Consider the following 13,239-nt stretch of genomic DNA (forward strand, 5'->3'; position numbering starts at 1 on the left):
ATTGAAATGGGAAGTCATGTGTAGTTAAGGGGAATGAGTTTGCGTATAAAACAGTACGCCACACTCTAAGTAGCCTAGTTTATAGTTATTGCAGTCTGCAGCAGTCTGTAGCTCCATTTAGCAATTTACCATTATTCAACAAAGATTGTAACATAAGGCAATCATTGTAGCAAGCAAGCAACATTAAATCTGGAGAACCTTTGGGTAGTCCTCACGGCACTACATCTGTCCAAATATTCCATGTGATCCGAATGCAATTGAAAACAACAACAGGCTCCCAACAGGACAGCATATTAAGAACGAGGGTCCCCATCTCACTTTTTCTTTGTTGTTCAGACAAATTGCGATAATTAGTGATTACATTACAGCAGGGCCCATTGTCGATGACAAACCCTGACCAGATTCAATTCAATTTCTACTCAATTTCCTTCTATGAAATCTCTGGGGTTATTCTGAAAGGTTGCTGGTTAAACATATTAAAAATGTAATTACATTAGAAATAAAGAAACTTGATGAGGCCTTCCCCCCAAAAAAATACAAACACAAATCTAAACCAGAATGCATCCTTATCTGATTTTCAAAACCACAACTGCTTTATCTGGCAATTTAGGCACAGCGACAGCAGGCTAGCGGTCACAACAGCATTATGGGAAGGAACCCATTACTGAGCTGTGCTGCATCTCACACTTTCAAAGGGTCAGAACCTATCTTTCATGTCTCAGTAATGCAATCCTGCAGAGACGGAGAGAAAAACAATGGAGCCATAACTGACTTAGCTTCCTAGTTGCCCTTTTCTCTGTTCAATGTCTGTTCATCTTCTCCTTTATGCCAGCCACCCCTTTCTGCCTGGAACTCTATCATTACTGCCAGCCATGGTAACCCCCGCAGAGCCATATTAACAGTATGCAGGGGAGGAAATAGCTGGGCCAGGGTGGGTGACAAGAGGCAGGACAGCAGAAAGAGGACAATATAGACTAGCTGAATGGACATTGATAGGATAGGTGAGTGTGTATTTCTTGATAAAGGGAATTTAAATGAAGTGCCTGTTTCCTCCTTGTGTTCTTTTTCAAATCATTTTTCAAATGATTGCTGGGGGTGCTTTCTATCCGCTTCAGTCTAACATTATGCAATCCTGACTACAACACGTTCAACACAAGGGACTGTTGTTGCTGTGCTTTAAAATGGAAGGAAATGTGGTTTGTCACAGCTAATCCAGGATAAGATGTCCCTTCCAGGAGCATACAAACTTAGCACAGGCAGAAGGAATTCCTCAGATGCTTTCTTCATTTCCCCAGAGTAGTGGTATCAGTAGAAATTTCTCCTAGCTGGTTGACAAGACACCAGCCGTCCTCTTCAGCAGGGCCTATTGCCGCAGAGAGCAGCCACCTTCATAGAATGGGATGTAGTGCACATTAAAAAGTTGCCGTCATCTGCCTTTTTTAACAGTTGTGATTCACAATTCCATAAGAAGCCTCATATTATAAGCGATATACGCACATGCTTTATAAGAAGACACTGCTAGCATGGGTTCTGAAAAAATTCATTCGGTGGAGCTTTTACTGTAATTTGGGATGCTTTTTGGCTTGGGTTGGTCTAGTCATAATAAGAGATCTAGTTCACAGTGGGTAAGCCAGTTCCTGGATAGTGCAAATGAAAACCTTTGACTTCCTGAGTGGGTGGAAGCCTGAACAGGTGTCTCTCATATAGTCCTCACATCAAAAACTATTTGGCTCACACTCACGACTGAGCATAGGCTACAGACAGAAAAGATTTCCCCTTCCCAGCATGAGCTTTTTGGCCAGGTATAGTCTATAGAGGAGTCTATAGGTGTCTTTAGCACTTGTGTATCTTTGATCTATCGTGAGACCCTTAATTGATGGTAAGAAATGTTTAAATTTCAGACGATATAGAAGAAGTGTATTTTTCTATATCATGAGCATTATTGCTTACAAGTTGCCAAAAAACAGAAAGATGAGATATAGTATGAGGAGGTGTGGGAGAGGAAGGAAGCAGTAATGAACCTGGCCATCAGTGGCTTCTTCCCCAGTGCGTGAGAGCCTGCTTAAGCCTACAGACTGAAAATCATGAGATGGAGATTACTGTAGATTATATTCTGAACATATGGATAGAACAATGCCTACTGGGAAATCAGCTTAGTCTTAGACCTGGGCTTGTCCTCCTTCTAGAAATGCAACACTCCATTCACACAGGGCCTCATCGTTCTGCTGACCAGCCAGCACTGGTGAGACAGAAAGCAGTTCAGGCTTATGTGAAATCGTCCCAGTCCACCCTCCCAGACTAATTAGTGCAACATATGTGCATTGCCTTTGAGGGGCCTTCAGGCAGTCCTACCTATCTCACCTAAATGCCACTCACAAGACAACACCAACAAAAGCACTTCTGACAGCCGTATATAAACAGCCAACTTCATGAAAGGACATTCGAGAAAACAGTGTGAGAAAATGAAGTATGGATGACTTGAAAAACTATTGAAGTTTCTAAGCTATGGAGGAAGCCTCCCATTGATTGATGAAATCTGTGTCTGTAATGGCATCTGCATGTGATAATTCGAGGATATTAAAGGCGCAAACTCTTCTGCTTCACCTGATGCCGTCCAGCTGAGAGCAAAGTGGTCATTATCCCACTGCATTCTGCTATGGTCGCTCCCTGTGGTTCAGAGACTGGTCAATTATCTCCTCCACACACGCCGAGCCTGACAGGCATGTTGGCAGGTGTGTCCTTTCCATCATGTTCGCCTCTCAGATAGAGGATTAGAGTGCCGACTGGGCATCGGCATGCAACGCCGCTCTGGTAACATAAGCGCCTGCCCTCTCTCGGCCAGTGGACAGAGAAGAACAAAAAAAGCAAATGCTAGTCTTGGAAGATGTTCTTGTCCTATGATTATACTTAAAACTTAACAAATTGAACTTAGTGCATGAGTGCATGAGAAAGGCAGCTGGTAGATGAACTTGATTGTAATCTCTGCCTACCAACCTCACAACCTGAATTATACACATTATTGTCTCTGTGCCATTTTTTCTATTTCCCTTATATATTCGGATAATAGGCTTCTTTCTCTCCTTTCAGTTTTGTAGTAAAGACAACTGGAGTGAGTGATGTGTATGAACATATCTGACCAGCAAAATACTACAATTAACCAAGCATGTAGTGTCAAGTGACATAAATTTTGTCTCTCATTTTCAGCAAACCAACTGGAAAACCAAGTGTGGCAGCAAAGCAGGACACCTAGTCAATATTCCATGAGGAACGACAGCATATCAAAAGGGCAGCATCTTGAAGGTTCATGTAACCAATAAAACAGCTAATCACATTGTCCTGATCTTTGCATGTTCACTGTGAAGGTCATACTAAGAAGAAACGGATCGGTGCTACATAGATTCTTTTCACGATGTTCTTCTCACCATTATTATTATATTTAGTGGAAAAGTACTTTTATTTAAATGTATTACATTATAGACAGGAGGTCAAGCTACTTTTCTGTGTTATCAATTGTATTCTGCCCAGTTGATATGTCCACTGTGTGCTCTGTTTTAAAAAAATCATATTAAAAATAGGCTTAACTTTATACATATATGTGAATTGTTGGAGTGGTTATGAAAAGAGAGATAGAGTTAGGAAACTCACTAAGCCCTTGCTTAATTTCGGCTTCGCATGTGTTACTTGCAGCTTTCTATTCATACTTTTCTAAAGCCAGCTATTCATTTTACAGGCTTTGTTTCGTTACACGCTACTTCGGCATTCAAAAGACAAAATTTAAGACATTATTCATGAATTGGTATTATCAAAGTTGAAGCAGAAATTTGGTTAAAGTACGAGCAGAAAAATGAAAATCATTTTCTCCCCCAATATAAAAGGGAAACTCAGCTGAATGGAGAAGTAAGAAAGGATTTTTTTTCCCAGATTTTTTTTTTGTGCACCATTACTTTGCACTTGGCTAGAGTGTAGTCATTTCTTATCTGGTAGAATCAGATGCACCACACAGAGGTTCTTTTACACCTGGCTTCTTCCTGTTGCTCTTGATGTGACCGAATGACTAGCTGAGACATGCCAGCTCTGTGTTTGCCAGGTCTGAATGTACGGTGAAATACTAAACAAAAGAATGATGGAATAAAGAAGATGTGAATGGTGTTCAATCATCTGGTTTGAAAATGAGGAGGAGAATAAAGAGCATGCTGGGATGGGGTGGAATAATATTGGGGAAGGAGGGAGGAGGGAAGAGAGAGAGTGAGAGAGAGATAGAGAGAGAGCATCTCTCTGCAGGCTCTCACAATCAGCATTCATCTGGGATCCCTTCATTCTAATAGAAGGAGAGAGATTGGAGAAAAGGTCCTCTCCATTTACTGCTCTGAAAACAGTGACAAGATAGTGATAAATCAGGCTATGAGGGACAAGGCTGTGTGTGTGTGTGTGTGTGTGGCTGTAAATACTGTACATGCTGGTTCGGGTGAGAGAGGAGCGATTAATAGCAGGCACGAGTGTCAGGCTATAGAGCCAGTGGATGACAAGGACTGACACGCTGATAAGGATTTGATCTATCTGACCCACAGAGCCATGTTTCTTCTCACCTGCTGCGTGATTCATATTCCAGCTGCAGCTCCACTGAACGACATGCTCATCTAACAAGATGGGCATTTTTTCAACAAGGCCAAGCTCTCAAATATTGTAAACCCTTTTATATATCTCTCTCCTGACAAAGGAAGAAAGGAATAGCAAAACACACAGTACAGCCAAAATACTCAAATGGGACTACTTTCTGTGGTAATGTGCTAGCATTTTTTTTTTGCTGAGGAATCCTACTCCAGTCACCCCTCCCTCAACACACACACACACACACACACACACACACACACAAGCATGCACACACACACACCAAGCACACACACACACGCGCTCACAAACACACACACACTCACAGTTGAAAACCTCCCTTATTCCTTGAACAGCTTGTTGCTAGGCTACACCAGAGAGACTAAAAAAGACTGTTATCAGAGAAGAGAGAACTCTCCCCAACAGTGAAAGTAGCGCAGTCGAAAAAATAAGATGGTAAACAGGGTTTGTGCTTTGGCTACAAAAGAGAGGCGTGTGAAAATGGACACTGATGCCAGAAAGAGAGAGAGAGAGAGAGAGAGTGTGTGTGTGTGTGTGTGTGTGTGTGTGTGAGAGAGAGAGAGAGAGAGAGAGAGAGAGAGAGAGAGAGAGAGAGAGAGAGAGAGAGAGAGAGAGAGAGAGAGAGAGAGTGGTCAAAATGTGAAAGAAACATCTCAGGTACAGCATTTCACCAAACACACTCCTGCTTAATAGAATTAAAGAAATAATACACACAGGCCAACAATAATGCACATTAAAGGCTGTACATGTGTTCTATTTCATTACACTGTTAAAAGATTTCATAATAACTAGTCAATAGTATCGAGTAATGTATATGAAATATTGTGCAGTATACAATTTGTGCAATTTAGTCTTTATTATCAAGTTATGAACTGTTTATATCGGTTTATTTATTTATTTAAAAATACATTGTCATAAATCTCATAGGAAAAAAAACAACAAAAACAATTTTATAAATGACATGAGGAAAAAACCAGGAAGCAAACCAGACTCAAAAGCAAACTTATCTTCCTTTGGGTCTTACCGAATAGTGGGAATTTCACACTCTTACAAATAAAGATTCTTAAATGTCAGAGTGTGTGTTTCTATAAAGAACCTTTAACATCCATGTACAAAGGTTTGTTCTTGTGGAAAACAGTTCTTCAGACTATACAACTGTCATTTTTGGCACAAAGATCAAGGGGGAACTTTATACAACTATTTACTGATTGGTTTCTTGTGGAACCAGAAATGGTTCTTCTATGGCGTCAGTGCAAAAACCCCTTTTGGTTCTTTACTGTACTTCACTCTTGTGTTACCCTGTGATCTGTTCATAAAGACATATTTTTGTCCCTTCATGCAGACATGCAGAAAAGCCATGCTGCAAGTCACGTTCAGTTTTTTAAAAATATTTAAATTACCTTTAAATAGCCTTTACTGGTATTGTTTATATGAGTAAAACAACTCTTCAGCTCATTTGCATTGTATACAGTAAGTAGCATCAGTAAATATTTATTCAGCGATAATAATCGAACTAATAATCTAATTAGATAACACTGACTTAATGACACGTGTAGCATTATACAAAGTAATGAATCTATTACGTGCTGCTAAGATACAGCTAGTCTGTGGATAAACGGTGCTTATCATGTGCAAACAATGTGATTATTAAGCTAAACACCTATAGGGAACTGAGCCCAGAATTGACCCATCTTTGAACTAGCTCGCTTTTTCTAGCATCTTTAAATATTTTTTGAATGTTACTTTACATGAGGAAACCTACTCATCAAGTCTTTCTTGCTTCCTATTGTCCCAAACCCTGACACTCTTCTAACGCTGTGTCGCTTTCGCCCTCCGGACCTGCCCGATTCATCCTGACGCTCTATTTCTGCTCAGAGCTTTGTGCATTTGTGACTTGTTTTCTTCACGCGTGGATATCCTAAAGATTTGTAACTTCCATAAAACAGTTGCTCAAGTTTCACCCTTGCTTCAGCAGATAATCTCACCTGGATAATGTTATTTTGTACCAAAAAACTACACTCATGCCAAGGCTCTTATTCACAACCTGATCGTATTGAATATCCTTTCCACACTGCTCAGTAGTGTTTGACTTTACATTCACATGTAGATTTACATTTATGGTGTTTGGCAGATACCCTTATTCAGAAGTGCTTTTAAATCAATAAATACATAATCATACTGATTCACTAGGTTTATGGAACAGTCTATAGAAAAAAAAAGCTTGCTGGAATGTTGGTGATGTAAAAGTTGTATATATTACGACTAAATCGATATTAGTGCTGAAATCATAAACGCATAAATGGTGTTTCTGACCTAAACAAGGCTCTTATGTGATTACATTTGCAACTGGATGAAAGCGCATAACTTACATTTTAAATACTAGCTCTTTTATGTTAATTCTGATAACAGCAAAGAGCTTGCACATGACTAAGGACTGTCTTTATTTCTTTTTCAAAGGACAAGTACTGGCCAGTGCTCCATAAGGAAATAGCTCAGCTACAGAGAAACAACATGGAAAAATAAAAAAAGTCTTGATTAAAAATCACATTTTGTTTCACCTTCTTGACTTTTGAGTCACTGGGCGACGTGCAAGATTTGTTCTGTAATGCAATGGCACAGGAGTAAAGCTGTCTGACATGGAAAATGTTAACAGTAAACTGTATGTGTCTCAATTAATGCCAGGCACTCAGTGCACTGTTCAGCATTCATCCATCCAGGTGTGAGCATGTTTACTCCTCAAATACATTGCTTCTGCATTATAGATGTGTACAAGAATGAGTCTCACCTTCACATGTACCTCTTGTATTAGACTCGATCTTTTTATTTTCTCTTCAAATATTAAAAAGGGAATGCACATGAATGAAGAAATGCAGCTCATATTATAAAATTAAATCAAATATTCAGAACCTGAATATAACATCTCATCTCATCGTGTGTGAGGTATAAAGAAAGGTGCAACATAGAATTAACTGTGAACTAATTCAATAAATTGAGTTAGAAACAGAAAGATGAAACGTTAGTGGAATATCTTTGCATAAGAATGCGATTATTTATACGTTGAAATTCTTCATGATTCTGGTATTATTACTGAAATATAAGAAAGTTTGCTAGTTATGCAAATGAAACGCTTCGTGTTATCATGAGGTGTGGCATCTGCAATGTGGTTTTGTTTCACTTTGTCAGCGAAATAAATAAAGAAATAGATAAATAAAGTAAAAAAGTTTTGAAGAGCATCTCAATTGATGGGAATGATGCAGGCAGATTAGGGGAATATGACAGGAGCAGCATGGCATAGAGACTCATGCAGCCTAAAACAGAAATACCTGGTTAGACCCGGGTTAGGCGACCAAACCTGTGGGTGAGTGAAAGTCAAGTGCAAAAGACCAGGACAATAGACGTGAGATGATGACAAGCACAGGACAGGCAGGACAAACAGATGGGTCAGACGGATACAGACAGATGGAAGAGGCGGACAGTCACACAACATGGCATTTTCGTCATTTCAGCGCCGCGCTTGTCTCCAGCTGCCTGCAGAGGCAGGGGGCACTAAGCGGTGCTCGGAGATCAGCTGGCATGCAGTGCCAGGCATGCTGGGCTAGCAGAAGAAGGAGGGAGAGGTACCAACCGTGAGCAGCGGGTTCAGTGCTGGGCGCAGCGTCTGAGCACACGAAGAGAGGTGTGACAGGCGGTGGTGGGAGGAGGGGAAACGGGGAACGGCATGCAAAAAAAGGAGAAATGGGAGAGGGGAGGGACAGAAAACAAACGGAAAACAATAAGCAAAAGACATTTACACACAACTAACACCTTGCAACAAGCCCAGGAGGAAAAAAAACAAAGAAAGCACACAGATTATCCAACAGGAATACAAATATAACATCATACATCAAAGGAAATAGAGCATCACCATCCAACAGGCAGCACAGTCAGAACACACTTGTTTGTTTCTAGGAAAATGGGGCAGCACTTTTTTATATAGACTTGCAACTGAAAGGCTGATGGCGGGTATACAGTATGAACTGCAAACTGTTGATCTTATTTTTTCTCAGAGCAGCACCATCACAAACATGGCACACCTGTAAAACTATCAGTGCGTGATCACTTTTAAATATTTGATTGCAGTTGGAAGGGGTTGATTTATTTTCTAACAGCAGCATTGGTTAATAGTGGTTATTACAGGGGGCCCTAATTCAAATCACGGGTTTGTTTGAAAATTGGAACTGGTGTTAAATGACTCCGTATAACATGCTGTAATAGGAAAATAAGCAACGTCAGGGATGGAACAAGAACTTAACAGTGGTCATTCACAGTTCTGACTAATTCTAATCAGACCATTTTCACATCAGCCATTTGGTTAACATTTGACAGGATTTCTGATACATTAGTTCCACATTACAGGATACCTCAAAGATGTGAACTGTTGTTATGAGGATTTAATAAGAACTTCAGCCATCCTGCTGTGGCTGATACACAATAAAACAATATTAATACTGACACTGATATTAACACACTATACTATATGGTATTAAATGGCTACAATGCAAATATGAGTTTTTTTAGTCCTCGCCAGTTCTTTGTTTTTGACAAAATCCTGTTAAGGGGGGTACAGTCAGTAAAAAACGAACTGTGATTGAGGAACAAGATGAAATAGTGATCAAAATACCTTCTATTTTTAGCTGCTGTCGATTTGTTGCTATCAAATCTTGAATATGTCATTAATGAGCCAAGCTTAAATGTTATCTAAGGCCAGAGACTGTTTTGCATGGTAGTTATTTTGAGGGGATGTTCATCAGTTTTAGTCATTAACAGTACAACTCTCCCTTTTAGCTTACATCTAAGCCTTCCTTTTTCCCCCTGCCATTTATTAATGATCTACTCTGAAATTTAGAGGCATGTGCAAGAGCTAGAGCCCTCATTGCAGTGCATTACCTTAGGGCACAGAACACTTCAAACACACCAGGAAAGCTTCTCTGCAATGCAGAGGTGCTTGTTATGGGGTTGAAAAAAACATTAGGGATGTCAGTTGTTGTCTGAACATCAGACACTTTGGCCTTGAAGCATAACCTAATGCTCACTGCTAACTCTCCATTAAGATTAAGTTGAAGGTGTTGATGGATGCAGGGTCAGTTTACCTCTTCTCTACCGGTTTACCGGAGCTGGTCAAAGTATGGATGTGTGGTGGAGGCTTAGCATCCGAAGCACAGCACACCAGGGAAGATGAGAGAGAGCAGTGCAATCTCTGCATGCTGAGATGAGAAGGAGCAAACCTGTGGCAGGTGCTGTTTTAAGGAGTCAACTGCTCTCCAATCAAAGCAGCATGAAACACAACACAGCTTGGGTCAATGAGTGGGAAAACTCTGCAGTGAAGTTGAAATGTGGGGCTGAATTGAGAGCTAATCTACAAAAAGAAATATATAGCATTGTTTGTTGTCCATTTTAACGTCCAAATCTGATCAGCATGGTGTGAAAACTAGCCATTATATATATATATATATATATATATATATATATATATATATATATATATATATATATATACACACACACACAAATCAAGTCACATCGATACATGTTAACTATCTAGCCAGGCTGGATATTCTGAAAGGATGTTTGTAAAATTAATAAATCTTCCATGCTACAGCTAGTTACAGCTAGCTATCTTGAGCTACTGACTGTTTTTTCTTACCTTTTACAGATATTCATAACTGCCATTTCAGATGCTAGCTAGCTAGCCTATGTAAGTTAAGCTAGCATCATTTTAGAAGAGATGATACGTTAGCTGGTTAACATGATTTCTGTAAGGATTCCAATCTCAACAATTCCCGAGAGGATTTTTTTATTCATATTTAGAAATGTTTCAAATGTCATTGGAATTGTGAGCTAGATAGCTAAAATGTGCTAGGCTGACTTATTCATTCATGTTCATTTTCACTTCTAAATCCAGCTAATGGGCTAACATGAGGTAGGTTAACGGGATTTCTGAGGAGAATTTCTCCATCAGATTCATTAATCTTCAGGATATTCACTTCTAAATACAGCTATCTGGCTAACATGAGGTTATTTCAGAGGGTTTATGAAAGGGATTTAAAAAATGTATTAATAAATGTGCATAATCATAATAATTGTCAGTGCTTGTGCAGGCTAACAGGATATCTGAGTACACCTAAATGCTCAGACTGCAATCAGAAAACTACATTAAAGGACTGCTTTGCTTTTTCGGAAACGTTTGAAGGACATACCTTTAAGCTAAATTATGCTGGTCTGTCGCATTCTGGTATGCAGGGAATGTTCTTCGAAACTGTAAAAGTATAGTAAAGAAACTGAACCAGTATCATCTAGAGGCTCTTCTAATTCAGTCAGCTTTCATATGAACTCTATGTAAAGTCTTCACTAGAAACTGAAAACTAATGGGTTGAGAGCACTTCTGCCATGTCCGAAAGCAGAGTGGTTATCAAAGATGAACAGCTGGAGCCTTTGAACGCATGCTTGGTTCACTCCGGGCGAGCGGTTCGAGTTCAACATCTTGAGATAAAGCATGTGCATCTGAATAGGGGTGGTGATCAAAGTAACGAATAATATCTTTAGGTTATTATTTGACATTGAGAAGGAACGAGAAAGATTCCCGCCCTCTTATGCATGCTGAGATTTCCATCAATAAAAATGGGTTTGAGAAGACAGACTTTTAACAGATAGTTAAAGTGGAGGAGCTGGAAGGAGGGTATGATTCTTCACTGCTCCTTTGGGACAGGAGAAAGGCAGGAGCTTCTCCAAAATAAGTAGTGCAATCCGCTGCTTGTCCTCCAACCCTCAATCATAGAAGGCTTCCCTGGGAGCCTGCTAACCCTGTTACAGTTGAAGGCTGCGGGGCAGGAGCATATCAATGCGTCAGTCGAACAGCAGCGGCTATCCTGCCTAGGCACAGCCCTTTGTCTCAGCTCGGATCACCTGAGGCACTGTCCTTGCTGACATCAGCAGCTGATATCAGCAGACATGACAGCGGACACATTGCATCGTGGCTAATTGCAACAATGTATTTACACCAGGGACAGCAACTGAACATGCGCCTGCAGCACAAGGGAAGGACACGTGCTGAAAATCAGCAAAATTTGCCACTATGGGCATGACATTATAATTCTAATTGTATAGCTACAGTATAAAGACTGAGATCCGAGTGACGACTGAATTTCTTCTTTTTAGATTCTACTGTCCTCCTCCGTCTGAGAAGACAAAAATTACAGGTGTTACTTAAAAAAAAGGGGTAGGGTAATTTAACTTTCTTAAATGCTTAGCTATCTGAGCCACACCAAAAAAAACTTATGAGAAACCAAAAATAAAGAAAGTGTCTATTGCATATCTATTGCACTTCTCCATTGATTTGTTTTTTTTTTCAAGGAATCTTCACAATTATATGATTATAGCTCTAGGAACCTTTCAAAAAACATTGCATTCAAATAACATCCTTAAGCTGGCTTGGCAAAGTAAGTTAGCAAGGGGAAAATGCAAACGTGTATATCTAAGAAAAATATGCACTAAGGCTATAATTTTGAAGCTCTCTTGAAAATTGTAGCAGGCACCAAATGAGAGGAAGGGAAATGAACGAGAAGAAAACAAACTGAAATGAGCACAGAGCACTTAAGTTATTACAGTCTTCAACTTTACAGCAAGTTTGTGGGAGCTGAAAGTGTGAAGAAGTGAAAGGAGTTCAAACAACAAAAAAGCTGCCTATGTGGTCGAAATTGAGAATAGGAGGAGACTGTAAGGAGAAAAAAAAAAGAAACCTCCAACAAAAGTGTGCGTCAGTACCCTCAAGCTCCATACAAGGTTTCAGGGCTCTGGCTTTGAAGTGGTAAAGTAAGAGAATTTTGTCAGAAGGATAGAAAAAACAGGCAGAAATGGAGTATAGGTCTGTTAGAGTTAGATTTAGAAAAGTCTGATTCTGCCTAATATGGTTGTTGTTATCTGAAGGTCGGGGTTCAAGCCCCAGCATGTCAAAGCTGCCCATGTTGGCAGCCCTCTCTGCTCCGGGGGCGACTTATCATAGCTGCCTCTGTGCTCTGACCCCAACTTCAGAGGTGAGAAATGCGAAGAAATAATAATAAGTGCACTAATAATAATAAAGGCTACACTAAGACTGACAGGTGTAGCTTTCGGAGCTGGTTTAAATAATAAATGAGAAAGAACAGGAAGAACAGGGTGAATAAAATAAGCAGCATCAACGTCTAACCCTAGCCAGTTCAAATTTCAATTATAAAGATAATTATTCCAAAAATGGAAACTTCACATAAACATACTAAACACACAACCTCATATGCACAACCCCAAATCCTGATATAAAGAGTGAATGCACACCTGTCGGCCAATCAGAGAGGAGGATTTCTCAACATTGGTAGAATGTAGGCGTATACAATTAAGCTATTTGTATACTTTTTTGTTTTTGAGAGCAGACAATTTTCGTTTTGACCTCCTCTATAAAATGCCTAACTGTTTACACAGTAATCACTGCTATCGAATGGTGCTGAATGGCAGTTTGGTTGATGGGAAAATCAGGCTGAGCCTCTCAGTTAAGCGTGTCTGTGTGTCTATGTGTGTTTACTCAGCCCGTGATGCCTGGCA

The 13,239-nt window shown here is 39.9% G+C and overlaps 1 protein-coding gene across 9 annotated transcripts in view; it reads right to left on the reverse strand.

Moving 5' to 3' along the window:
- The window catches only part of cadm1a (cell adhesion molecule 1a), a 277,291-nt gene that overhangs the window by 12,197 nt on the left and 251,855 nt on the right, over window positions 1-13,239 (reverse strand). For 5 of the 9 annotated variants that reach the window (XM_027134107.2, XM_027134111.2, XM_027134110.2 and 2 more), the window contains one exon: window positions 8,255-8,287. The exons of the other annotated variants lie outside the window; for them this stretch is intronic. In XM_027134107.2, coding sequence (XP_026989908.1) covers window positions 8,255-8,287 — 33 coding nt within the window. The remainder of the gene's footprint in view (window positions 1-8,254; window positions 8,288-13,239) is intronic. 9 annotated transcript variants of the gene reach the window in all.

The sequence above is a fragment of the Tachysurus fulvidraco genome, chromosome 21 (genome assembly GCF_022655615.1).
Source record: "Tachysurus fulvidraco isolate hzauxx_2018 chromosome 21, HZAU_PFXX_2.0, whole genome shotgun sequence".
Taxonomy (NCBI): Eukaryota; Metazoa; Chordata; class Actinopteri; order Siluriformes; family Bagridae; genus Tachysurus; species Tachysurus fulvidraco.